Source organism: Antechinus flavipes, chromosome 6 (assembly GCF_016432865.1).
Source record: "Antechinus flavipes isolate AdamAnt ecotype Samford, QLD, Australia chromosome 6, AdamAnt_v2, whole genome shotgun sequence".
NCBI classification, from domain to species: domain Eukaryota; kingdom Metazoa; phylum Chordata; class Mammalia; order Dasyuromorphia; family Dasyuridae; genus Antechinus; species Antechinus flavipes.
Genome location: NC_067403.1, coordinates 124,031,807 through 124,058,862, shown reverse-complemented (window position 1 = coordinate 124,058,862; position 27,056 = coordinate 124,031,807). Strand labels below are relative to the sequence as shown.

Genomic DNA, 27,056 nt, shown 5'->3' with positions numbered 1-27,056 from the left:
AATAAGGAGAACAGCATGATTTATGAAGGAGACCCTCAAGCCTCAGATTAACCCTTTTGTGACTAGCCTCCAATGCAAAAGCTGTCCCAGCTTCTCTCAGTAGCTGCCTTTGCTACTTTTATTGTTTCTTACAGCCCTTGTCTGGTTCTTGTCCATCTCATCTGAGCTTATGCTTCTTCCTAAGGTTAGGATAAACTATTCCCTCCTTCAAAGCCTAGTCCAGATACTCTCTATCCCATCATCCCATCTCTATCTTGTTTAGTCAAATGTACTCTTTTCCTCACATTCCATGTAAGACTTTGCCTGAAAATGTAGTGTGGTTTTATGTGGTTCCTAGTGGAATTGAGCAGGAGAAGGAATGAGGACTCTGGATTTGGTTCATGTTAGAGAGGTAAGATTCCTGGAGAATTGGAGGCAGGTTGATAATTCAGACTCTTCAGCTGACCATTGCTACTGGTTTGACTAGTGATTCAGGGGACTTGGGCTTCTTCATTTAGAAGATAATGGAAATTACTAAGGTCCTTACAAGGAATTGGGGAATAGGGGAAGAGGAGAGGGAATAAGTATTGGAAAATGACAGCAATGTAAAGCAAGCATTAATAAAACATTTGCAATATATTGTAGAAAAAAAGACTTTGCCTGTACGTCAGCCATTTGCCCATTTCTTGTTCCTTTGCATTATAGTCATTGATATACCTGTCTTTGCTGCCTCTTTCTATTACCAGCTCCTGGAAGAGTGACATCTGTGTTGGATCATTCTTAATATTCCTAGCATATTATATGATGCCCTTCACATAATAGGCACTTAATGATTGTTGCTTATGGACCTGTTATTCAGTATGCAGTGGGAAGTCATTGAGGGCTGTTGAACAGAAATGAGCCAGGAAAAGGTAGGTTTTAGGAAGATTAATTTTGGAATGGTGAAGGTGGCTGGGTGTGGGGGGCTGTTGGAATAATCCAGGCAGGATGTGATTCAGAGCCTGAACCAGGGTAGAGACAATGAGACTGAAAGGGAAGAATTGCAAAGATTTGTGAGTGATGGAATGTGGGATGATGAGAGAGATAGGAATTAACAATCAAAATCACAGAACTTAGACCAATTCTTCAAGCCTTCTTTTAACTATGGGAGAAACTCAAGTCCAAAGTCCAGCAAGCTAATCCTTAGCAGAGCCTCCCTCTTGTCACTCAGTACAACACTAGTTCTGCTATACTGGACTGTCTCTTTTGAGGTTCTTGATTTTGGGTTTGGGGGCCCTGGTCCTTGGTTAAACTATCACCAGAAATAGACAAGTTAGGGGGAGAGGAGGCTCTGGCCCAAATGTGAAAATGACAAATTTGGATTTATGTTTCAGGTGAATTTATATAGTTTAATGTTAAGATATTTACATAATGCCTACTATGTGCTAAGCATTTTTACAAATATTACTTGAGTGAGCTCCACAGTAACCTGGGGGTGGGGTTTGTCACCTCGTGGAACAGTAGCGAGATCCTTTCTAAATGTTCTACAAAATGACTCAGTTAAAAAATAGTTTTTTTTTTAATCTTCCAGGAGTAACATGTTTTGCTTATTTTGTGACAGTAAAAAGGACGTGCAAAGGTTCAGCCCCGCCCTGCCCCCCAATCAGAGCCCCTTCCACCTTGTAAAGTGTGAAGCCCGCCCTTTTTGTACAGAAGATGAACTGTATTTTGCATGTTGTCTACTTGTAAGTGAATGTAACATACTGTCAATTTTCCTTGTTTGAATATAGAATTGTAACACTACACGGTGTACATTTACAGAGCCTTGTGTATATTTCCAATGAACTTGGGGTGGGGTTTAAACATTATTATTAGCCTCATTTTACAGTTGAGGAAACTGAGACAGACAGATCAAGTGCCCAAGGTCACATAGCTAATAGATGTCTGAGGCTAAATTTGAAACTGGGTTTTCTGACTCTTGGCCCAGTGTCCTAAAGCTTAGGCAAGAGATTGGATTGGAGATACAGGATTTGATATTCACTAACATGGAAGGTGATAGTTAACCTTGGGAGGAGGATGAGAATTCTAAGGGAATTAAAACATGGAAAGAAGAGATCTTATGATATGATCATAGGGACAGATAGAGGCAAAAGAAGAGCAAAGAGGTAGCAAAAGAGCTGATTCAGCAGGAGAATACGAAGAATAAAGTAGCATAGAAATTGAGAGAGAGAATTTGAAAAAGGAAAGAATTGTCAGTTCTTCAAAACTTTAAGAGGATGAGAATTGACAGAGTCCTAACATAACTTTTAAGAGTGGCGTTTCAGAAAGCAGTGGCATGCAAACTTTCTCATTTCTTCTGTATTAGGAGGACATTAAACTGGATAAATATTAACATCTAGCATTTTGGATAGAACCATGAAACTCAGTCATTTAATAGTACACAATAGAGGTTTGTACTATGTATCTTAATAATAAAATAATAATATATTTAAATGACTTATTAGAAATGGTGAGAGGCAGCTATGGCATGGTGGAAAGAGTTCCAATCTCAAAGCAAGGAGAACTGATCTGGGTTTAAGTCACATTTCTAGCAGATGCTTGCTTTGTGACTGACACTAGGCAGGTCATTACATCTCTTCGTATTCTTGGCTATTCTGTAACTGTAAGTTGTACAGGTGTACATCAGAAAGTACTGATGACCTGATGGTAAAAGGAAATTTCTCATTCAGACTTCCCTATAACAATAAAATTGCAGATCCAGACCTTATACCCTATGGAAATGGTAGTCATATTAATTTTGTCCATCTCAGACACTACTATAATGCTTTGGAATTTTAAAGCATAAATTAAAGGGTATTAGTTTAGGCTTTTAAAAAATTATCTTAAAATTCCTCAAAATTGGTTAGGAAATGATTTTTAAAACTTTGGAAGTGGATATATAAACTTCTATATTGAGCACCCTTCTTTTGGAATAATTAACATAAGAATTGAGTCATGGGAGAGAGAGTTAGGAGATATGACGCTATTTCTAGTTCAAGCTTTAATAATTTTGTATATGTAAGAATGGAAGGTCCAATTTTTTTTCTTTAATACAGGCATCTAAAAAATGATTAATGGTATATGTAAAATATTTTGAATTTGGGAATAACTATAAAGTGCAATATTAAGTCAGTGTGCAAAATCAAGTTTATAAGATCTTAGCAAAGTTCTTTTTCCTCTATATAAAATATGCAGAATTTTGAAATTGAAAGGCAATAATTTGAATATTAAAGTTTATGCAAGCCTGTTTAGATCTGGGGCTTTTTCTGTTTACTGAAGATTAGACAGTCATAATAGTTGATTAGAGTATTGTGTACAAAAGTCTTCATGGCAAATGAACATATGTTCATTAATATTCAATTTCTATTAGAATTTAATATTTGAACCTAATGCTATCTTCTCAAGAGGTTGAGTTAAGTAAGCAATTTTATTTGGCTTGGTTGAATGGTAAATGGCAAAAATCTTAAACTGTTGTTCCCTCAAGATGTTATTATATTTGAAATATTAAAGTATATCGCTCTAACTAAAATATTTTTGGCATTTATTTTTATAAGGATGGACTTTAGGTGTGCTCCTAATTAGTTCTAATAAAACATTGCAAGTTAATGCCATTCTCATTTTCTAATGATAATCTATTTTATAGGCTTAAGGTATAACAGAGATATTGTTCATTATATTTTATATTGAACCTGAATTCACCACACTGCTTACATTGGACCACAAGGCAAACAGAGACTCTTAAAAAATAAAATTTAATGAGTGAAGAGACCATAATTGAGAAATTTAGTCTGATTGTATTGGCATTCAAGCCAGATTATAGTTATGTTTTCTAGCAATTCAATTTAGCCGTTTTTCTAACTTAATTTCAGAATTTCAGACTTACTCAATTTATTAATGATTGTGTTCCAAAAAATATCTTGGTAAATAAAATAATATGGAACTCAGAATACATTTTCTCATTTCAATAGTGTTATAAATCATGGGCTTAGCTTATCTAGTCCAAACCTTCATTTTATAGACTAGGAAACTGAAATCCAGAAACATTACATAATTTACCCCAAATACCACAAGTATATTGGAAATGGGCTAGTTGGGTCCCCTTATTTACTACTCAAGAAAGTGAAAAGGGCAAAATGATTCACCCAAAGAGAGTGCAGTTAGAACTCTTCTCTTTGACTTCCAAATCCAGTTCCACCCTCACTTTATAGCATTGATAAATAAGTTGAATTCCAAAAAAAAGTTTCCTGTATTTTTAAACATCAACAAAGTGATCGTTAATTTCTTAAGTCAGTCCGTAAAACCTTATTTAACTCAAATTATGGATGGATCTAACAATTACTTATAATGGAATATGGGCTTCGAGTCTCCAGCTTTGGATTGCCCCAAACAAATACATCTTTCTCTTTATTACAGAAGTAGTACAGCAGTGGTTCTGGCTCCATGTGAGACCTATGGCTTTGGTAGGGGTAGGGGATCGTTGGTACATGATGGTACTATCAGCAGCAGCCTTTGGGCAGCAGGGGAAGGAATTGTATAGTTTGGAAAGGTGACCTCACAGACCCATCAAACCCTCAAGGAGGTGGGGAAATGGCATTTAAAGTAACCCTAATGAATTATCTTGTAAGAAATGGTGAGTCAAGTGTTGTAACCTTAAATAACTTCCTATAGAAAATCTCCTTTTTAAAAATCTTGTACACCAAGCCCTGTAAAAGTGTTTTATTTCCTTTAAGATTCTGAAAATCAGATTTAAATACATGGAGAAGTATGGTTCATAGATAGACAAGACTAATATAATAAAAATGGCAAATTTACTAAAATTAATATATTTATTCAATGCCATCCCAATTAAATTACCCCCCAAATTGTTTTACATTGCTAGAAAAAATATTAAAATTCATCTGGGGCAAAAAAAAAGGTCAAAAGAACAAATGGGGAAAAAAAAATGTAAAGGAAGGAATTTTAGCTGTAACCAGATCTTGAAACTACAATATAAGGCAGTAATTATCAAAACACTGGTACTGGCAAAGAAATAGAAAAGTATATCAGTGGAACAGAGTAGATACATAGTTTACAGCAGCAGATGAATATAGTTACTCAGTGTTTGACAAGGATAAACATTTAAGTTTTGGGGATGAGAATTCATTATTTGATAAAAATTGTTGTGATTGTTGTGGAAGTCAAGGCAAAAATTGGGCATAGACCATATATATACATACATACATATATATATATATATGTGTGTGTGTGTGTATATATATATATATATATATATATATATGTGTGTGTGTGTGTGTATATATATATATATATGTATGTATGTATGTATATATATATATATATATATATAAAACATTTACCAAAATTAGATCAAAAGAAATACATAACCTGGATATAAAGGGAAATATTATAAGAAAATTGAAAGAACGTGGAACATATTTTTGGATAGCTGAATAATTTACAAACGAAAGAGATGGTGTTGTGAGATGTAAAATGGATCATTTTGATTATATTAAATTAAAAAGTTTTAAGCAGACAATTGGGGGGGAGAATTTTATAGATAGTTCTTCATAGAAAGGACTAATATCTCAAATATATAAAGAACTTTGTCAAATCTATAAGAATTTGAGTTATTCTTCAATTGATAAATGTTCAAAAGGATGTAAACAGGTGATTTTCTGATGAAGAAATCAAAACATTTTATAGTCATATAAAAATGCTCTAAATCATTTTTGGTTAGAGAAATACTAATTAAAACAACTTTGGAATAATATTTCACACCTGTCAAATTAGCTTAAATAAAAGGAAAGAGAAGTGACATGTTGAAAGGTATGTGGAAAAATTGGGCCACTGATTCATTGCTGGTGGATCTGTGAGATGATCCAACAATTTTGAAGAGAGATTTGGAATTATGCCCAGTTATTAATTTGTCTGTATATGCTTTTTGACCTATCAATACCACTATTAGTGGTTTCCCAAGTTGATTAGGGAAAATGGAAGAGAACCTACATATTCTAAAATGTTTGTAGCAGTTCTCTTTGTTCTAACAAAGAACTGGAAATTGTGGTGCTGCCTGCCAGTTGGGGAATGGCTAAACAAATTGTGGTACATGTTCATAATGGAATATTACTCTGCTATAAGAAGTGAGGAGCTCAGTGATTTTAGAAAAGCATGAAGAGACTGTCTTGAAATAATGAACAAATTGAACAGAACCAAGAGAACATTGTAGACAGTGATAGCAGTTATTTTAAGAACATCTTTGAACAACCAGGCATTCTGACTTATAAACATCCAAATTTACCCATGAAGAAAAATGGTGTTAGAATCTAGAAAGGAAACATTGGAGCTGGTTGATCTTCTTTGCTGTTGTTTGTCCTTTGTTCTTGAAGAGAACCATAAAAGCATGAACAGACTTAGAATTATGATGAAAGATATTACCCAACTTCAGAGAAACAGATGATAGGAGGGAATAAGCAAAGAAGGATAATATCACCTAACATATATATGTATGATTGTGTATGTGGATGTATTTGTGTAGGTTTATAAATATCTTTGTTTATGTGCATATACATATCCACTCTTAATTGAAGACTTCTTTGGATTGGTGGGGGAAGGAGGGGAAAAAATAAAGTAAAACTATATAACAGAGAACAAAAAAAGACAAGAAAGCAAAGAAAAGCAGGGCAGCTTTAAGCACAACATGTATTATGTAGTTTCTTGAAATGGAAGTTTATTGTTTTATATTGAATACTCTCTTATGGTCTGCTATGCATATGGCAGTATTTTTGTTTTTTTCTTTTTCATTTTATATTTAGTTGTAAAGTTTTTAAAAATGCACTTTTTTCATTTGAAAGAAGGTCAGATTTCTTAAATTTTTTTTTCTTGTATTGTGGACATTTTTTACTTGATTATCAGTGCTATGTGAGGTGGGAACTATATCTCATTCAAAACTTGAATACACCTATGCCTGGCACAGTAGTCTGCATACCATTGGTACTTAATATATATTTGAAATTTAATTGAATGAATAAAAATTACTGGAACCTTTTGTAACAGCCCCTAGAACATGGTCATAATGTGTTTTTAAATTGCACCCACTTTTAGTGCTATTGACACATTTTGATATTTAGAGATCGTGCTTTTAGGTGGAAATTGTCCACTTAGTTGTTTTCTTCATCTTGTTAAGGTGAAATTAGTGCTTTTAATGCCCTAACTGATTTATTGAATTTTTACCTACCTAAGTAGTATTGCTTGTTCTTTCAAGAGTTAGTAGGTTATCCTCTATTTAGAGAGGTTTTTATCTTGAGGTAATTTTGTTCAGTTCTCTAATCCGTTCAGTTCTCTAATCCATTCCCTCTCTTCTCCCTCCTGTTGAAATGGATGATGGAACAAACTTAGGGAAATATAAGCTTAAACACACATTTTACAAAAAAAATTAAAAACCCAGTAATTTTAGCAAGCTTTTGAACATTTCTGTGAGATTTTAACCTTCATTTGTCTTTCACAAAAATCAACATTAACCTACCCAGCAATTTTTAATCCAGAAGATCCTTGTCTTCTTAGGTATCATGACTTTTTTTCTGCTGAATAGTGGATTTTTTGGGGGGGAGAGGGGAATGGAGAAGGGAAGTAATATGGTGGGGGACAAGAAAAGATAAAAGAATTTATAATAGGATTTGTTCCTTAAAAGAAAAAAAAACAATGTTTCCCTCCACTATATGTTGCCTTTCAAGAAGGAATATCCTTGTATGTTTGAAAAAACCTTCTTGAAATAACCACTATCCCACCTGAGTACCCTGGTTCATGCATTTTCTACCACCTGAAATGACTTTTTACTTCACCCTCGCTGTTTTGTTTATAGTCTTAATTTTCTCCTAAGCCCCTGAGGGATGGTCACCCCCTCTTCTTGTATAATTGTTTTTGCCCTTCTCTGAATGAATCCTTCTGTACACCCTGTTCTACTCAATTAACACTTAGGGCATTTTTGTGGTTATTTTCTTTAAAAAATTTTTTAAATGTGTTAGTGCTTATAAAACTTCATACATAATAGGGAACTTACTAAGTGATTTTTCAGCATATGAATAAATTCCCTTCCTCCCTAATTAGATGATACATCTCTATAGGTTCAAGGCATGTCTAATGGGTCTTTGGGTACCCAACTCCAACCACACTCCCCTCTGCAATTATTTATCAATTATAAAGAGCCTGGTAAACAGTAACTTATTGTAGATAAGATTTGCATCTGTGACCCAGAGGGAACTGTTGCCTTTTATTAGCTTGCTCCTAAGCTGTGCATGCCTTTGTCCTTTTTCTCTTTTACAGTGAGTTTTATTTAGAAATTACCCTTTGTATAGACTTGGTGATATAATTTAAGTGTCTTCAAATATTTATATGGTAGCAAATGAGAAAATAAACATATGTATTACATACAGAGTGAGAGGTTAATCCTTCATATAAAAATTAAGATGAAATTTGAGAGAATTTTATGACCTATCATTATGGCAGACACTTTGAAGTAGTTACTGAAAAAAAAAAAAAAAAACTACTAGATTGATTTCTACATTAAGCCTTTGATCTTTGTTCTTTTTGTGTGTTTTAATAGCCTTAGGTTAAATTTGAATTTATGGTATTTTTTGACCATTTATTTCAGAATATATAATTCAATGTATCTTAACATTTAATTGCAAGTCTTTCAGAATTTGTAAAGAAAGTTTATTTTTTTAATTGTGAAGAATTTAATATTTTCCCTTTCCATCTCCCATTCCTGCTTCCTTATGAACAGGGTCAGGAAAGAAAAAGAAAAATTTTTAAAGCAAATATGCATAGTAAAGCAAAACAATCCCCTTATTGGCCATTTCTAAAAATGTATCTCTTTCTGCTTTTATTTAGTCCACCACTCCTCTGTCAGCAATGGACATTTAGTCTTTAGGATTCATATAATAGATACCATGTGACCTTGGTTAGGCTCTTTAAGCCTTGCGCCTCAGTTTCCTCACCTGTAAAATTATAGGTTATAATATACTATAGTACAGGATCTCTGAAATCCCTTCTAGTTGCATATCTGTGGTTACCATACTTCATGTAGCCTTAAGCTCAATGCTTAAGTGAAGGCATCCTAAGTTTGGAGTTGAAGGAGACATAGGTTTTAAATCTGACTCTGCCAATTACTTCCTCTTTAATCTTTGGTATAAATCACTTCATCCTCACTTGCCTCATCTATAAAATGAAAGTGTTGGAATTGGCTCCTTCAGCTTTAGATCTGTGATAGTATGATTTTCTTGATTAAATAATTCAAATCTGAAGATTCTATAGTTTTTTAAAACTGGGCCATTTTAATTAATTTTTTTTTCTTTTTAAGCAGCTAAAGTTAGAGCATCCTTCTCTAGTTCAGGTGCTCATTTTCTTCCTCTATAGAATTAGGGGGCTGGTCACTGATCTTTTCATCATTGGCTGTAATGTCAAATTCAAAATTTGACCCCTCTTGAGTTTCTGACTGGTTTTCAAATGGTAACGAGACCCTTTTGGGGATTTATAAGGAGGTGTATTCACTGCACAAAGGGAATATAGCATTCAAATGTGATGTGTTTAAAAAATTAAGAACAAGGAAAAGCATTACTGTGATTTCTACAAAGTACTGATTTATTTTTATTTCCTTTGTTTCAGATACTTGGTTGTTAACACCATGGATAGACATTTGGCCTTGCTTTTACATTTACTTCTTTTCCAGCATTTTGGAAATGTTGAAGGGAGCCAAAGAACTGAACAGACTCCTGAAATGATCCAGTTTACACAGTTTGAGTATAATGTCACTATCTATGAAAATTCTGCAGCCAAGACTTATGTTGGGCATCCCATAAAGATGGGTATTTATGTCACAAATCCTTCATGGGAATTACGGTACAAAATTATTTCAGGGGACAATGAGAATCTGTTCAAAGCTGAAGAGCATATTCTGGGGGACTTTTGCTTTCTAAGAATAAGGACCAAAGGAGGTAATACAGCTATTCTTAACAGAGAAGTTAAAGACCATTACACATTGACTGTGAAAGCAGTGGAAAAAAATACCAATGTTGAAGCTCGCACCAAAATAAGGGTACAGGTACTGGATACAAATGACTTAAGACCATTGTTTTCTCCAACATCCTACAGTGTTTCTCTGCCTGAAAACACAATGATCAGGACCAGTATCGCAAAAGTCAGTGCCACGGATGCAGATATAGGAACCAATGGAGAATTTTACTACAGTTTCAAAGAAAGAACAGATATGTTTGCTATTCACCCAACCAGTGGTGTGGTGGTTTTAACTGGCAGGTTTGACTATGCAGAGACTAAATTATATGACATGGAAATTCTTGCCGTGGACCGTGGAATGAAATTGTATGGCAGTAGTGGTATCAGCAGCATGGCCCGACTGACTGTTCATGTAGAGCAGGCCAACGAATATGCTCCTGTGATAACAGCAGTAACACTCTTCCCATTGGAACAGGAGAAGGATCCTACTTATGCGGTTGTGACAGTGGAGGATAATGACCAAGGTTCCAATGGGGAGATAGCTTCTTTAAGCATTGTGGCAGGAGACCCCCTTCAACAATTCCGAACAGTGAGATCTTTTCCAGGAAGTAAGGAATATAAAATCAAAACTGTTGGTAATGTGGACTGGGAAAGTCACCCCTTTGGGTATAATCTTACCCTTCAGGCTAAAGATAAAGGAAACCCTCCACAGTTCTCCTCTGTAAAAGTAATTCATTTGACATCCCCACGATTCAAAGCAGGACCAGTACAGTTTGAAAAAGATATTTATAGAGCAGAAATCAGTGAATTTGCTCCTCCTCACACTCCTGTGGTCATGGTAAAAGCCGTTCCTCATTATTCACACTTGAAGTACATTTTAAAAACCATTTCTGGCAAAGGAAGGTTCCATATAAATCCTAATACAGGTCTCATTACTATCTTGGAACCAGTCAGTACTCAGCAAGCATCACATTTTGAACTAGATGTCACAACCAGTGATAGCAAAGCCTTCACCAAAGTCTTGGTGAAAGTTATGAGCACGAATAGCAATCCTCCTGAATTTACTCAGACATCCTATAAAGCATCTTTTGATGAAAATGTACCACTAGGGACAAGTGTTATGAGTGTCAGTGCTATCGATTCTGATGAGGGAGAGAATGGGTATGTCACCTACAGCATTGCCAATCTAAATCACGTGCCTTTTGTCATTAACCATTTCACTGGTGCTGTGAGTACTTCAGAAGACTTGGATTATGAACTGATGCCCCGAGTTTATACTCTGCGGGTAAGAGCATCTGACTGGGGCTTACCCTATCGTAGAGAAGTTGAAGCCCTTATTACTCTCACTCTAAACAACTTGAATGATAATACCCCATTGTTTGAGAAAATCAACTGTGAGGGAACAATCCCTAGAGACTTGGGTGTGGGGGAGCAAATAACTACAGTTTCTGCAATTGATGCTGATGAACTTCAGTTGGTAAGATATCAGATTGAAACTGGGAATGAATTTGACTTATTTAGTTTAAACCCCAACTCTGGGGTTCTTTCACTGAAGCACTCCCTAACTGAGGGTTTAGGGGCCAAGGTTTCTTTCCACAGTCTAAGAATAACAGCTACAGATGGAGAAAATTTTGCAACACCGTTATACATCAATATCACTGTGGCTGCCAGTCGCAAACCTGTCAATTTACATTGTCAAGAGACTGGTGTGGCCAAAATACTGGCTGAGAAACTTCTTCAGGCCAACAAATTATACAACCGGGGAGAACTTGAAGATGTTTTCTTTGACACTCATTCCATCAATGTGCATGTACCACAATTTAGAAGCAGTCTTCCCACTAGTATTGAGGTAAAAGAAAATTACCCTGTAGGTTCCAACATCATACTCATGAATGCTACTGATCTTGACAGTGGTTTTAATGGTAAATTGGTCTATTCTATTTCTGGGGGAAATGATGATAGCTGTTTTATTATTGATTTGGAAACAGGAATGCTAAAAGTTTTATCACCCCTTGACCGAGAAACAACAGAAAAATATACCCTAAATATTACCGTCTATGACCTTGGGATACCACAGAAAGCTGCTTGGTATCTTCTAGACATCAGAGTTTTAGATGCCAATGATAATAAACCAGAATTTTTACAAGACAACTATTTCATTGAGGTGAGTGAAGACAGGGAGCTGCATAGTGAAATCATACAGATTGAAGCCACAGATAAAGACCTAGGACTGAATGGAGAAGTAAAATATTATCTCCTTACAGATACAGACAAATTTTCAATTGACAGTGAGACAGGAATTGTTAAAGTTGTGGGGCCTTTGGATAGGGAAAAACAGCATGTTCACTTCTTAAAGATTGAAGCCAGGGATCAAGCTGACATGGAACCTCAATTGTTTTCTACTGTGCTTTTGAAAGTATCTTTAGAAGATGTGAATGACAACCCTCCTAAATTTATTCCCTCTAATTACCTTGTAAAAGTTCGAGAAGATCTCCCAGAAGGAACTATTATTATGTGGCTAGAGGCCTATGATCCTGATTTTGGTCAGTCAAGTCAAGTTAGATACAGTCTTATTGACAATGGAGATGGAAACTTTGATGTTGACAAACTCAGTGGAACAATTCGTATTGTACAGCAACTGGACTTTGAGAAGAAACAAGTTTATAATTTGACAATCAGGGCCAAAGACAAAGGGAGACCGATTTCCCTTTCTTCCACTTGTTATGTGGAAGTCGAGGTCATCGATGTCAATGAGAACCTACATCCACCATTGTTTTCTAGCTTTGTGGATAAAGCCTTAGTGAAAGAGGATGTGCCAATTGGTACATCAGTGATCACAGTGTCTGCCCATGATGAGGATACAGGACGAGATGGGGAAATTCGTTACTCAATAAGAGGTGGCTCTGGTGTTGGCATTTTCAAAATAGATGAAGAAAAAGGTAAGACTCGTTATTTTTACTCAATTAGAAACATTAAAAAAGTTCAAATTAAATGCAGATCAGTGGTGTTTTCTATATATTTGGGCTTGTTCCTAACTTGATATAAATATATTTTTTAGTTATTGCAGAAAGGGTGGTGTGTGTGTGTGTGTGTGTGTGTGTGTGTGTGTGTGTGTGTGTGTGTGCTTGCTGTTAAAATTGGCAAAGAAGGACTAAAAGTTTTGTTTGCACCTAAAACAAACTGAGTAGGGAAGAATTGTGATTCTTTAGGCAACTTGTATTTATTCTTATTAGAACATCAAAAGTGTTATTACTACAGTATTGCTATGTTTAAGAAGGGCTTCCAAAACTTTTTCCATGCTGTCATTGCAGAAGGGAAGATAGGTTTTTTTTTTTTTTTTTTTTTTTCCAAGCCTTACTTTTAAAGGCTGAGTTAGAAATTCCATACCTACCCAAAACACAGATGCAAAATTATTCATTATAGCTTTCATGACTGATATGCTGGAGTGCCCATTCAAGTGGGATTTTCTCTGAAGGAACCCCAATATAACTATTTAAATTGCTCTTTGACTCACATTAAGATTCTACAGAATAAACCATGAGAATGATTCAATGAGAATATTGTAATCTATCTCACACTCTGACTTTAAATTTCTTGGATTCAGAGAAGTTGGAAAATGATAGAAGAGTTTTGTAATTTCAAATCTCATTGGGTTTGAATCTGTTTACATTTATAAATTTCTACTTAGTTTAGATATTATCTTGATAAATTTTCCCATTCTGAAAGGGGTGTTTTTTTTCTTGATTTATATGGATTATAGATGAAATCTTATTTCTTTCTTCACCTACTGCATAGAGTAATGTAGTGAAGCATTTTTAGCAGAATTCCAAAATTGTTCTCTTTTTGCAGACATCAGTGTTCTAATGGTTTCTACTGTATTTTGATTTTACCTAGCAAAATGGTATTTTTACAATGGATCAAATTTTTCAGACTGTATAATTCCAATCCAAAAAGATGTCTGAAAGGGCTATCTAGCATCATTAGAAAAATAATTTTTAAAACTCAGGCTTATTTGTACAGTATTTATATCCTCTGATTTGAATGATGTGTTTAAAACTAGCAATGGTTTTGCAAGAACAATATCAAAAAAGGGAATGATCCCAAGTTCCCAGGAAAAGACCACAATTTTAACTTGGCAAAGATTTTTCAAAAAGACAGTTATTTCTGACAATATTTTCCCTTTCTTTATAAGAAATGTCTCAGAGCTTTAATGCATTTTATATAATCTAGTTCCATAATTAGTATCGAAAATATTTAAAGAGCTTGGCCAGTTAAAGAGCTAAGTAAAAAATAGAATCTAGACCTAATTTGAGTTCTCTAAGCAGTTTAAATTACACAAATAGTGTCTTTTCAGTTTGCTCTTTCAAGCTTGGAGTATTTTTATTGCAGTTCTATAAAGGATAATTTAGAACTACTACTTTTCTCGTATAAATTAAAAGGACGGAGATGTTCCTACTGCAAGGAAACAAGCATAAAAGACAACACCGGAATGACAACAAAAACCAAAAAAGTGGCTTTAAAAATACCATGATATATCCTAAAATAGTCGTATAGGATTTGAAAAAACTGTACTTAGGCCTGTTTTTTATAAAGTTACGAACAATGGAAGAATTCTTCCTCTGGTGTCCAAAAAAAAAAATTCATGGGTTAAAGTTTTAGATGAAACTATTTATAGATGTAGGAGAGGCAGGGACATAGTGAATTAAGAACAGGTGTGGAAGTTAAGACCTAAGTTCAAGTCTTGATTCTCTGGGGAAGTCACTTGAACTCAATTGTTTTAGGTAACTCTCAAGACTATAAATAAAGATTATGTTCCAATCTTCATTGGTAGAGGGAATTTCCTCACCTTTTATGCTAATAAAACTTCTGTTACTATCTTATTTCCTCTTTTAAGGGATTGACTTTAGAGCTAGAAAAGAATTCCTTGTTCATCTGGTCCAACCCATTCATGTGTGGGAGAACTGAGTCCCAGAGAAGAGAAAAGATTATTCAGTGGTAATGGCAGAGAAGTTTCTTTATCCATGCTGGAAATCATTGGCATCTTTTAACTGTTTTAGACAGACACATGAAACCTATTTACATTTTGACCATTATATCAAGATTACATTTTTGATGATGGTAAAATCAGTATCTTAAGATACTTCAGAGAATTCTTTCTTGTCATTATCTCGTTATTTGCCAGAAGGCGCAGACATTTGATTTTGTGCCATGGAAACACTAACTTTAGGTATAATTTCCTCTGTGACTTTGGGGTATGCTTGGTTCTAATTTCTCTTTTGAATATGATTGAGTAGAAAAAGGTAATTCAGTCCTGGAAGAGGGAAAGAAGGAAAGGCAAGAACAGTAGGGGGAAAAAACCCAACAACATACCAATATGAATTGATCATTTCTTGTCTTTTTTCAGTTCAATCTCTCGTTGTCTCTTGTTGAACTGTTTGTTGCTAATTTTCTCTGGATTCCATCTTCTGCCTCAAATATTCTTTGGTTATTTGAAAATGTGGGGTTTCAAAATATATGACTTAAAATACAGAGACTGATTAGTTGGTGCCACGAAGCAACCTCATCAGAACTACTTTGACCTTGAAAATAAGCATGTCAGTTAAGATATATTTAACCTCTGCCCTTTTTCTTGTGCTTTAAAACAAAGGTTTCCAATTATCTCTGTGTCTTGGATTCATCTGGCAGTCTAGTAAAACCTGTGTATAAAATATATAGGATTACAGAGGAAAACAGTGATATTGAAATAGTTATAAAATTTTTTTTCTAACGAGTTCATAAATTTTAGGTAACTAACTGCTGCCAAAATAGGATGATGAATTAAAGAAAAGATTAGTTAACACAATATACATGTTCTTCATGTAGAAATTTTTTGTATTTGTATTTCTTCATGCCTACCATAGTGCTTGGCATGTAATAGGTGCTTAATAAATGCTTGTTGATTAATTAATTGATTATATCATAATAAGTTATGTATATAAATTGCATTGTCAGCAGCAGTTATAGCACATATTATAGTACATACTAAAAAGTATATAATATAGTACATATTTTAAAAAAGAAGAAAATTAGTGGCAGCTGGAGCAATTTGTCTGTTACATACTTTTAAAAATTCTCTTTCCTTCCTCTTAAATCTTTATACTTAAGTTTCAAAAGCCCTCACTTCCTTGCACCCCCTCCCTCAAAAAAAAAAAAAAAAGGTGCTTTTTTTCTGCATCAACAAGCTTTTTATTAAGCAACTACTATGGACCAGTACATGATGCCAGTTGCTGGGGATACAAAGAAAAAAAAAATTTTTTTTTAAAGGCAATGCCTGCTCTCAAAAAGGTCAGAGTCTTATGGAGAGACAACATGCACATTACTGTATCCAAACATGGATCTACAGGATGAATGGAAGCTGATAAACAGAGGGAAGACATTAGAATGAGGAACACTGAGAAAGACTGCTTGCAAAACATAGGATTTTAGTGAGATTTAAAAGCCAGGAGGTGAAAAAGGGGAAATTGCATTGGCTTCCAAGAACAAATAGTCAAGGAAAATATCCTATTAATTCAAGATTTTGCACATTGGGGAGTAGGGGGAACAAACCGAAGATCTAATTGGCCTCCAAAGGAATATCCTGTAGTTAATGAAAATATAGATATTATAGTTATTTTTTGACCCAACTGATAATCCTTGCTTTATGATATACAATTTTTAAGTGGCCTATGGGCATTAGTGAACTGTCATACAGCTCCATGCCCACATGATTACTTGACTTTGCCATTTGAAGTTGATGAGAATGGAATGTCACCAGTAACATTGTTTGGGCAGTCAAATGTTGAATGAGATGATATCCATCCCCACTAAAGAGTTTGTCTTTAGAGCTGTTAATTAAATTACATTTCCCTTTATCTCCTTTAAAAACTATTGTCAATTTTATAAAGTGGATTTTTTAAAAAAGTAAATTATAACATGAGAATTTTCATATTTAGGGTTTTGGTCTACCTGACAAATTATACATTTCAATATTCACTTCCTATTTCAGATTTATTCAGAAGCATTTCAAAGTGAGCTTTAAAGGGAGGTTAAACAGAAGCATGAGAGTGACATATATGTTTGTGGAATAAATGCAGTAGAGTGGTCTTAGTTTTGGTTAGGCATTCCAGTTACTCATTACAGTGTACAGTTACCTCAGCTTTTCGCCTTTTAACTAAAGGATTTCTCAGAAATGGGAGATTGCCTCAATGAAATATACTTCAATCAGATAACAAGTATTATTAATCACCTGTTGTGTGTTGATATTTTATTTGAAGAAATAATATACACATTTAAGAAAATTAATAAAAAAAGAAATGGGAGATCATTTTGTGTATGTGTTTGTGGAGAGGGGTGGGTGTTAGCATCAATTCAAGCCAAGGCTTATGAATTTCCCAATATCTCTTTTATACATCCCTGCTGTCCTGTGACACTGCTACTACTTTGAGGCAAGCTGTCATCATCACATGTTTGGGTTGTTGATAGAGTCTACTGGTATCCCTGCCTTGAGGTTGTTCCCCACTCAGTTGTCAAAGTGTTCTTCCTAAGGGTAGTTTGCTTCTCCAGTACACACTCCGGAGGCTCCCTGAGGGAGGAGGACAAATAGAAAATGCTTTTTGGAATTCAAAGCCTTTCATTACATGGTTCCTTTCTACCTTTTTAGTCTTCCTTCTCCTTCTCACCCCCATGGACTTTTGAAATCCAAGGACATTGGTCTCTTGACTGTTCCTGGTACATGATACTCCATTTCCTGAATGCCCTTTCACTGGCTGTCTCCATGCCTGGGATACCTTGTCTCTGCTTCATGACTTCCTTTTTTCCAATTTCTAGCTAAAATTCTAAAATATCTCCTTCTGCAGAAAGCATCTCTAATTCTAGTGCTTTTCCTCTATTGATTTTCTCCAATTTAGCCTTTCAGTTGCTTTTTTGTACATAGTTGTTTGCTTTTTTGTCTCCCTTGACAAATAAATTGCCGATTTCTTGAGAACAGGGACTGTCTTTTGACTTTTAAATCCCTAGCATTTGGGACAGTACCAACACATAGTAAGTGCTTAATAAATACTTATTGCCTGATTTATTAAGTTTATACTTTGTTTACACTTCCTATTGGAAGTGAGAATGTGAAGACAAAATTAAGTAATCTCTGCTTTTTTAGGAAGCATAAATAATGTGTACACAAAGGAAAGGAAAGGGAACAAGTATATATAAAACTCCTACTGTATACTGGACACTTTCCCAAGTGCTTTTATAAATGTTATCATATTTGATTCTCACAGTTGTGCTGTTATTCTCATTTAACAGTTGTGGAAACTGAGGCAAATAGGTTAAGTGGCTTGTCCAGAATCACATAGCTAAATTTTAATTTGGGTCTTTCTGATTCCAGGCCCAGCCCTTCATCTATTGTGCCATTTAGCTGCCATACATGCATGCATACATACACACACACATATATGCAGGGAGAATTTTGAATTGTTTAGACTATATCTGCTTTCCTAATGAGTTGAATGCCCTTATTTATGTTTTCCACTCATTCTAGACTTTAATTTTACTTTAGGATTGGATTCTTAGCTGACAGTGTAAAGTATCCCAGGAAAAAGCTTTCATTTTCTAAAGATTCCACAAACTTTGGGAAACTATTTTTCTAAAAAGTCAACTCCCTGAGATGAAGTATAGCTGAAGATCAGGTCAGACTAGGTCCTAATAGGAAACAATGACTTTAAAATACAGAGTAAACTCAGTATGATTTATTTTTGGAGCTAAATTAACTTATTCATTAGAGATTTGGGAACCATTTAGAGTTGGTTAGGCAAATAATCAGTAACAGACCCCAGAATCCTAATAAGCAGTTTTTTATTGATTTGCCTTATTTTTAACCAGTAATTCATTCAGTTTAAGGACATGCTTTTATTTTAATTAAAATCATCTTTACAAATCCAGTAACTTTTTTATATTACCATAGAAAAAAAATTTTTTTGGGGGGGGCAAGTTGTTTTAAGAGTTATATGAAAATGATGGAAGGTTGTAATAAGAGTGATTAGTCCATGGATACAAGAATGTTAGCATAATGAGAGAAATGGACCTCCCTCCCCCCAAAAAAATAGTGACTGTCTTTAAAAGTGTGGTAGACTGTGGTGGGACCAAATTACCTCTATTGAGGTCGGGCCCAGAATTCCTGGCAGCTAGGAACTTAAACAGATACTGGTGGGAGGCCCAGTTAGGGGAGTTAAGAAATTTGCTGCTGAAAGGGCTTTTGTATTTCTGTCTTATCCCTCCCTGGCAGCTGCTGCTGCCCAGCTCCTGCTTTCTGTTCTATTCCTAGGAAAGCCAGAGAGAGGGGAAAAAAGAAAGAAAGAAAGAAACTCAGACATCAGCTACAGTGCGAATAAAAAGCACTAGTTTTGGCAGAAGTTATACTATGATCTTGAAGGCATTTCTTGCTCTTTTCTGGAGGTAAAACCTGCCCCAAGCCTTTTCTCCTTAAAATAGCAACCCTGTAGAATTACTGAGAATAAATTGAAAACCTTTTTTTTTCTCCCCTAAGTGATAATGGTCTCACCAGGGGAAGAAAAAAAAATCCTCATTGAAGTTAGAGTGTTTTATGGTGAGAGGATCTCATTATAAGAAGTTCCTTTTGTTCTAGAGAAGTTGGGGTGCAGACTTCTGCTTAGCTTTCTTTATGATGCCTAACAAGTATGCTTTGAGTATTAACCGAACCTTAGATCTGAAGAGGAAAAAATAAAAAAGGACCATGAACTCAATCTTTTTACAGTAGTAGTTTTTGTAAACTAAAACTTTGATGGCTTTATCTGCTTGTGTGGAACTCTTCTAAAGGTTGGAATAGAAACAAATTTAATACGGCCTGGCCAGACTCTTTTAGAACATCCCCTTAGTGCTTCTTGGAAGCATGCTCTCTGATTTTGTTCTTTCTCATATATGGAAGTGGGGGGAGGGGAGTGGTTTGAAGATGACTGATGCCCTGGATTAAGCTGATGGTTAAAAAATTTGGATTCTGGTCCTGGATCTCAGAGAAAGTGCTTGTTTTCATTCTGTTTCAGAATGACTTAATCTGAGCAATTTTTAGTAGAGGGGATCTGAATCAATCAGGTAGTGCTTTTACTTAAGAAAATAATGAATTTTTATCATTATTATTTGAATATTATTAACAAAAATAATTGTAATATGATCTTTTCTAGTGAGCTTATTAAAGTTATCAAGCTTATCAAATTATAACATTTATTTTTCTTCCTGTTTTTGTAGGTTTTTAAAGGTACAGTCTTTGTGTTTAAAGAGGACCTCCTGTCCTCCCTTGTAGTTCCCTAGGCTATCCTGGAAGATTATGGGATACAAATAATTATGATCTGAAAATTGGTCTGAAATCCATAGTTTAGTCTCAGAAAAAGTGTTTTAAAGTGATTAGAGCTTGTGTACAAAAGTTAATTTAACCCATGATATCTAGGAATCCTTTATCTCTTGCATGTTTTACTTTCTTATATCTTTTTCCTTTTTTCTTATTATCTTTCCTTCTTTTTTGTATTTTCTTCTGATTTTTCCATGTTTTTGATGCATTTGAGATAAATAGGTGTTTTTGAACTAGCCTAGGGATTTAGGCTAGTTTATAGCACTATTTCTCCTTGAATATGTGTTCTGTGCCTTGCCACTCAAAGAGTGCTTGTGCCTCCAGACACAGCTGTGCCAGCCATCCATTCAATAACAAACACATCCAGCGTGCCCCAAGAAGGGATAGTGACCAGGCATATGTCTTGGCCCTCCCTGCTGCTTTCACAGTTCTGGTGCCCTCATGCCTGCCATAGGTTACTTGACTTTCAGTGAGAACAGAGCTTAGGAAGCATTTTTTGAACATTATTGTCTCATTTGGAGTTCCCTGGTGGGGGGGAGGGGTAGGGAACTCCCTGCCTACCCCCAAAAGAGGTTTGCCATTTGTATTGATAAGCATTCAGGAGTGACATTTCACAAGTCATGGGCATTCATAAGTCCATATTAATGTCATTTAATTCTAGGGCAATTTGGCATGTGGAAAGCCAACTTTTGAATCAAGAAGAGCTAAAGTATCTATTGTATGTAATTGGGCATCCCATTTCATCTCTCAGTTGCTGTATGAGTGCAGAGAGAACAGATGTGATTCTGCATTGGTAGAGGGAGCCAGTGGTCATTGTCTCAAAAAAACTCCAAACAATCCCAAATCCTTCCCATTCACAAATTTGGTGTCATTTCATTTTTCAAATCTATCTTTTCTCTCCTCCTTTCAGAGACTTGTTCAAACTCTATAGATTTTCAGATTTATCTTCTTTCTTGGATGTTTTCAGACTGTTGGAAGCTATGACAAAGGAGCTAGTTTGTAATTCCTGCAAGGAGCATATTTGTATTTCTTGTTTATTTGATAAGATGAAGATGAAGATAAAAACTATAGGCTTTTTTCGCAAAGATACTGCCATTTCCTTCTCTAATGGTTTAAGGCAAACAGGGTTAAGTCATTTGCTAGTAAATGTCTGAAGCTGGATTTCAATTCAGATCTTTCTGACTTCAGGCTAGTGCTCTAACCACTGAGCTCCCTAGCTGCCTCTTATATTTGTGTAGTCTTCCAAGCTTTTACTATGTAAATAGTTCTATTATTAGTACTATGTAGTGTGCTCTTTATTGTTTAAATGCATCATTTAAATCAGTTATTTTCAATTTCCTTGTTAAGATTTATTTTAAAAAATCTTATATATAGCCTTATGAAGATTTTCTCATAGTATACCTTAAAGAGTCACCCCAAGATGTGATCATTGATAAGATTGATTTTATTTGGTGAATGGCTTCTCTCAGTGATGCTCTGTCCCAAGGTTCCTGCCTGACAGTTTGTGCATTATGATAATATGCAGTCTGGAAAGGACTCTACCACCCAACTTAAAATTTTAATGTGTGATCTTCCAGCTAGATAGGTTGGTTATTTAAACAATTAAATATTTATGTCAGATTTGAAAGAATATACATACGATTGTGATTCTGTCCAGTAAATCCTTGGGTGTGGGGGTGGGTGGGAGGAGAGGGTTGAGATTTAAATTTTGAGTCTGAAATCACACCAAGCTTTATTATTCATCACTAATTATGTAATTGGAGACATGGAAAGAAGTTACCATGGTAACACTGTACTACGTGCAAGGGACATGATTAGTGATCACTTTCAGAGTTTTCTGTCAAATGCAGTAATAGAAGCAAATGGATTTGGTTTTAGCTATATAGCTCCATGAAACAGCTGGAGGTTATTCTGGCAACATCAGAGAGGAAGCTTGAAGCGAGTATTCCCATTTTTCATTACTTAAAAGAAATATCCTTGCAATGTCAAGGCTAATTATCTCTTTCTTTCCCCCCCCCTTCCCCCACCAGTTCTGCTGCCCTTTGCCTCATTATTTAGGATTCTCCTTCCACAATGGGGGTTCAGCTGTTGTCACTTCTCTTAGAGGGTGGCAACAGTGTCGGTGGATGAAAGTCAGCAGTTTTTTGGGGAGATAGAAATGGGATATGTATGAGACTCTTCTTTTGAATGGTCAAATGGAGACCTAAAGTTATTCTTCTCTGTAGCACAGACATATATACTTAGATTTTTTTTTTTAATGGGACAGTCATTCAAAATGACACCTGTTTTCAAACTTCCCAGGTGAAATTATGATCAAGAATCTTTTTTGCATCTAATTCCTTCGCATAGTCCTTTCTTCTCTTCTAAAGTATTTAAAACTATAGTGCATGTGTAGCAAACAATGATCTTTTCTTTAGGTTAAAAGTTGTTTTCCAATCTAGGATTAGATTCTTTCCAATTTACTATAGAAACTCTTCCAGCTACTTACCAAATATTCATCTTGCTTTATATGGTTTATAATATGATCTGTCAGAAGACTGAGATTTCTAGTTAGTAAAGCTAACTTTGTTGACAGACAAAAACAATCTTGATTCAAGAGACTTCAGAAACAGGGATATGGAGTTTAATAAACAGAGCATCTTAGTTTTTGGTTAGCCCACATTAGCTAAAAGAAGGGACAATTATTATTTTGACTGAAAATTGCCCAACCTTTCTTTAAGACTACTCTTCATTATAATGCATGACACTGCCTGCAAAAACTTAAGTAAACTAATTCTCCAAGTGGGAGATTTTATTAAACTTAAAGGAAATGTGGTGGAAGATCTTTTATCTTCACTATACAGCCAATTGTGAAAGCAACTTATTCTGTACTGACATACCTACATAATAAATTCCTTCCCAGTTTTAGAGGGTTTTTTTGCTTTTGTTTTGTTTGTTTTTTTACACTTTGTAAAAGCCTTCTATATTCACTCTTATATTTGGACAATGTATTTTCTTTGTTATCTCAGGCTACAGATAATTTCTAGATCACAAATATATTACTTTACAAATTACCTTAAAATAGGTTTTTAAGGATGATGTACCTTTATATTTTCAATAATACAGCTTTTAAGATATATCAGATAAATGATGTTTTCTGGATTTTTTTTAAGTGTTAACCAGATGGAGATAGCTATATTTTCTTGAATGGAAAATTATGATTAGAATGATTAGACACAATTGCAACCTAAATATTTATTGGGATATAGTAATAGGCATTACATTTTAGATTTTAGAAATGAGACACTTTTTTTTAAAACCAAGAAAACCTTATGTAATCGATTAACACTTGTGGGAAGTATGAATAATTCCCGTATTTTCATGTAATTAGCAGGATATTATTTGACTCAAAATAAAATTAAACTTGAATCTTACAATTAAATCTACTGAAAATAATTTTCTATTTATAACATAGACCTCATGTTTATATCTAATAAGCTTACTTTAAACATTCAACATTTTAAATTGTAGACTTCATATTTAAGCATCTTGTCTCTAAATCTTTACTTTTTCTGTTGATGGTATCAACATCATCCCATTATCCAGAATTAAAACCTCAGAATTCTCTCTGATTTCCCATATTTTCTGCTTTGAGTCTGTTATCTAAGTCTTTAAGCCCGCCACTGCCACTTCTCTCACCTTTGTTTTCTTCTCTGCACTCATCATGTCACACCAGGATGAGAGTACTATAATAATCATTTTACAATTCCTGTTACACTTCTTTGAACATTATACTCCTTTCCCTTTCTCCTCCATCTCCCATGTTTTTTCTCTATCAAATTTGTCCTTTCCTCAGATGTGAGAAATAACCTCCTTCAGCAGAAGTCTGCTTTAAACCTCCCTGTTTCTTTTTACCATAAAATGCAAACCACCAAGTTTAATATTTAAAGTCCATCTCAGTCTGCCTTTGAATTATCTTTCCAACCACATTTAATATTATTTCTCTTCACATATTTTACATTCTAGCCATGTTGGACTAGTAGATGTATTCCATCAAACATCCCACATTTACTAAGCATTTACAGCATGCTGGGTACTATACAAGTACAAAGGATAAAACAGTTCCTACTCTCAGTTAGCTCACATTCTAAAAAGGAACATCAGTACATGTACAAATATAAATATAAAGTTAGTTGATTAGTGCAATGGATAGAGCACTGGATTTGGAATAAGGAATATTCGTCTTTATGAGTTAAAATCCATCATCACACACTTAATAGTTAAATGACCTCGGACAAATTATTTAATCCTGCTTGCCTCCGTTTCCTCATCTGTAAAATGAGTTGCAGAAGGAAATAACAAACTACTCCAGTATCTTTGTGGGATCACAAGGAATCAAACTCAATTGAAGTGCCTGAACAATGAGTGTATAAAGTTGTTAAAACATTCAAGGTAGTTTTAACTAGAGGTTGGGGACATCAGGAAAGACTTTATGAAGAAGATGATGTGCCTGAGCTGTATTGGGGGTTGAAAAATATTGTTATTTTCCATCTTTAGTGAGAAAAAAATAACTGCAATCATAATGTGACTGTGGTTATCTGGGAAAAAATGATGGGAAAGAGTATTACAGAAAAGACAGGGCCAATAGTGATACAAACTAAACAGACATAAAGTATATGTGAAGAAAACTAATGAGGGCTAAGATTCAGTATCCTCATTACTCAGTATTTTGGATATCTCTTGATTAACGGGCAACAGGCATATTGATTCTAGGTATTGCAGGATGACCTTCATTGACTTTGGCAGTATGTGATACATCTTCAGAAATGACAACAACAACAATAATAATAATAATAAGGCTAATATTTATATTAGGTTGATATGTATCAGGCACTGTGAATCCATCTTTTTCTTGGCTGTCAACCACTTCCAAAATGGTTCTGTTTGGTGTCCCAGAGCCTCTCCATTCAGGTTAACGTACATGGGATATTGAGGATTTCTGTGTAGTATTTTTTTTCTTCACCTTTAAGCAGATAAACTACTGTTTCACTTTCCAGCTTCTGAAAACACAGGGTTTTGTGTTTTGTCTTATTTTATTTTTTGCTCTAAAGTAGAATTACACAACAATAAAGATAAATTACTTTCTCATTTTAAAGCTCTTTCTCAAAATAATCCCTTACTAGACTATCAATAACACAAATGCCTTTTATTTTGAACAATATCTTTTCTAAAAGATAACACAATTTGTTAGATTGAGCATGAGAATCCTAAATTCTACTGATTTTGAGTTACTCAGTGCCTCTGGGTCTTACCATGCTTTCATCTGTTTTGCAAATTTTCATTGTCCTAGAAATGAGGTAAAGACATCTAAGTTTATATCTCAGAACATTTATTTCTTCCAATTCTGCTACAGAGGCTTTAGTTATGTTGGTCTATGGAATTTAAACTTTACCTATATATCATTTGGAGAAAATGTTCATCTCTTGGGGGAAAAAACAAAACAAACCAACAACAACCAAACCTTCAGGTTAGAGGGACCTGTTCCTGATTTTCAGAATTTATTTTGTCTTTATTTATGAACCCTATAAAACTTAAAATAAAAAAAAAAATTACCTCCAGAGATTCATAGAAATATTATTTGAGACTGTTAGTTTTCTGGATTAAATTGAACACATGCAGATAGCCTGATCTGAAGCCATCTGTTGAGTATATTATAAATATGTCAGCAGTTTTAATTGATTGCTGCTATTTATTTATAAGTGGCCCCTCTTATAGTTAAGTTACACATTACTTTTTGAGTAATGGGGGGAGGGGAGAGGGAATCAGTGACTAGGCTCTAATTTAAGCAGGCTAATGCCAATAAAAAGCTAAAAAAATTTTTTTACTGCTCTTAAGTGGCTGCATATGCAAAATGTATTTCTATATCCCAACCTCTCTACTATTTTTGGATTTTCCTCCATTTGTTCCTCCTACACTTCTAAACCATCCCTTCATAAATCTGCATGGGTAATTAATAGCATTGTCAATAGCGGCATTAGTAGTAGCAATACAGTACAACTTCAATTATCCCTTCCACATAGTAACTTTCCGCATCATAGTTTTGATTTACTCACGTAACACATCTTGGCTTGAAATAACAGGATAAAAGCTGGTTAATCTGGAGGCCTAAGGGCTTGAAGATGGTTAATCTGGAGGCCTAAGGGCTTGAAGAATCTCTGCATAGATAGAGAGAGAGGAAGGTCAGGTCATGGAGCAAAATAGAAGAAATTAAGTCTTATCACAGAACAAGTATCTTGATAATTTAATATTTAGTAACTTAGAAAAACATCATTAGAATTGAAATTGTCTCTTTAAGAGACCCCCTTCACATCATGTGGATGTTAACAAGATCCAACAGAACTATTTGGAACATAATGTTTTGGAACATAATTTTGAGAGTACATTAAATTGGAATTTTGTAGATTACCTTTACAAATTACCCTTTGGAAAGAGAATTCCTTAATGTCCATTCTCAAAGACATTAGGAAAGAACCAGCAAGTTTAAATGATTGCTGCTGAAGACTGAAATCCATCTTCTTTCTTTTCTTCCTTCCCTTCCTCCCTCCCTCTTGTCTCTTCCCTTCTCTCCCTCTCCTCTCTTCCCTTCTCTCCTCCTCCTCTCTCCCCTTCTCTCCCTCTCCTCTCTCCCTTCCTTCCTTCC

At 34.8% G+C, this 27,056-nt stretch overlaps 1 protein-coding gene across 2 annotated transcripts in view; it reads left to right on the top strand.

Moving 5' to 3' along the window:
* Positions 1–9,663: 9,663 nt before the first annotated feature.
* The window catches only part of FAT1 (FAT atypical cadherin 1), a 160,690-nt gene continuing 143,297 nt past the window's right edge, over positions 9,664–27,056 (top strand). For both annotated transcript variants that reach the window (XM_051965035.1, XM_051965034.1), the window contains exon 1: positions 9,664–12,944. In XM_051965035.1, coding sequence (XP_051820995.1) covers positions 9,677–12,944 — 3,268 coding nt within the window. In that variant the 5' untranslated portion in view covers positions 9,664–9,676. The remainder of the gene's footprint in view (positions 12,945–27,056) is intronic.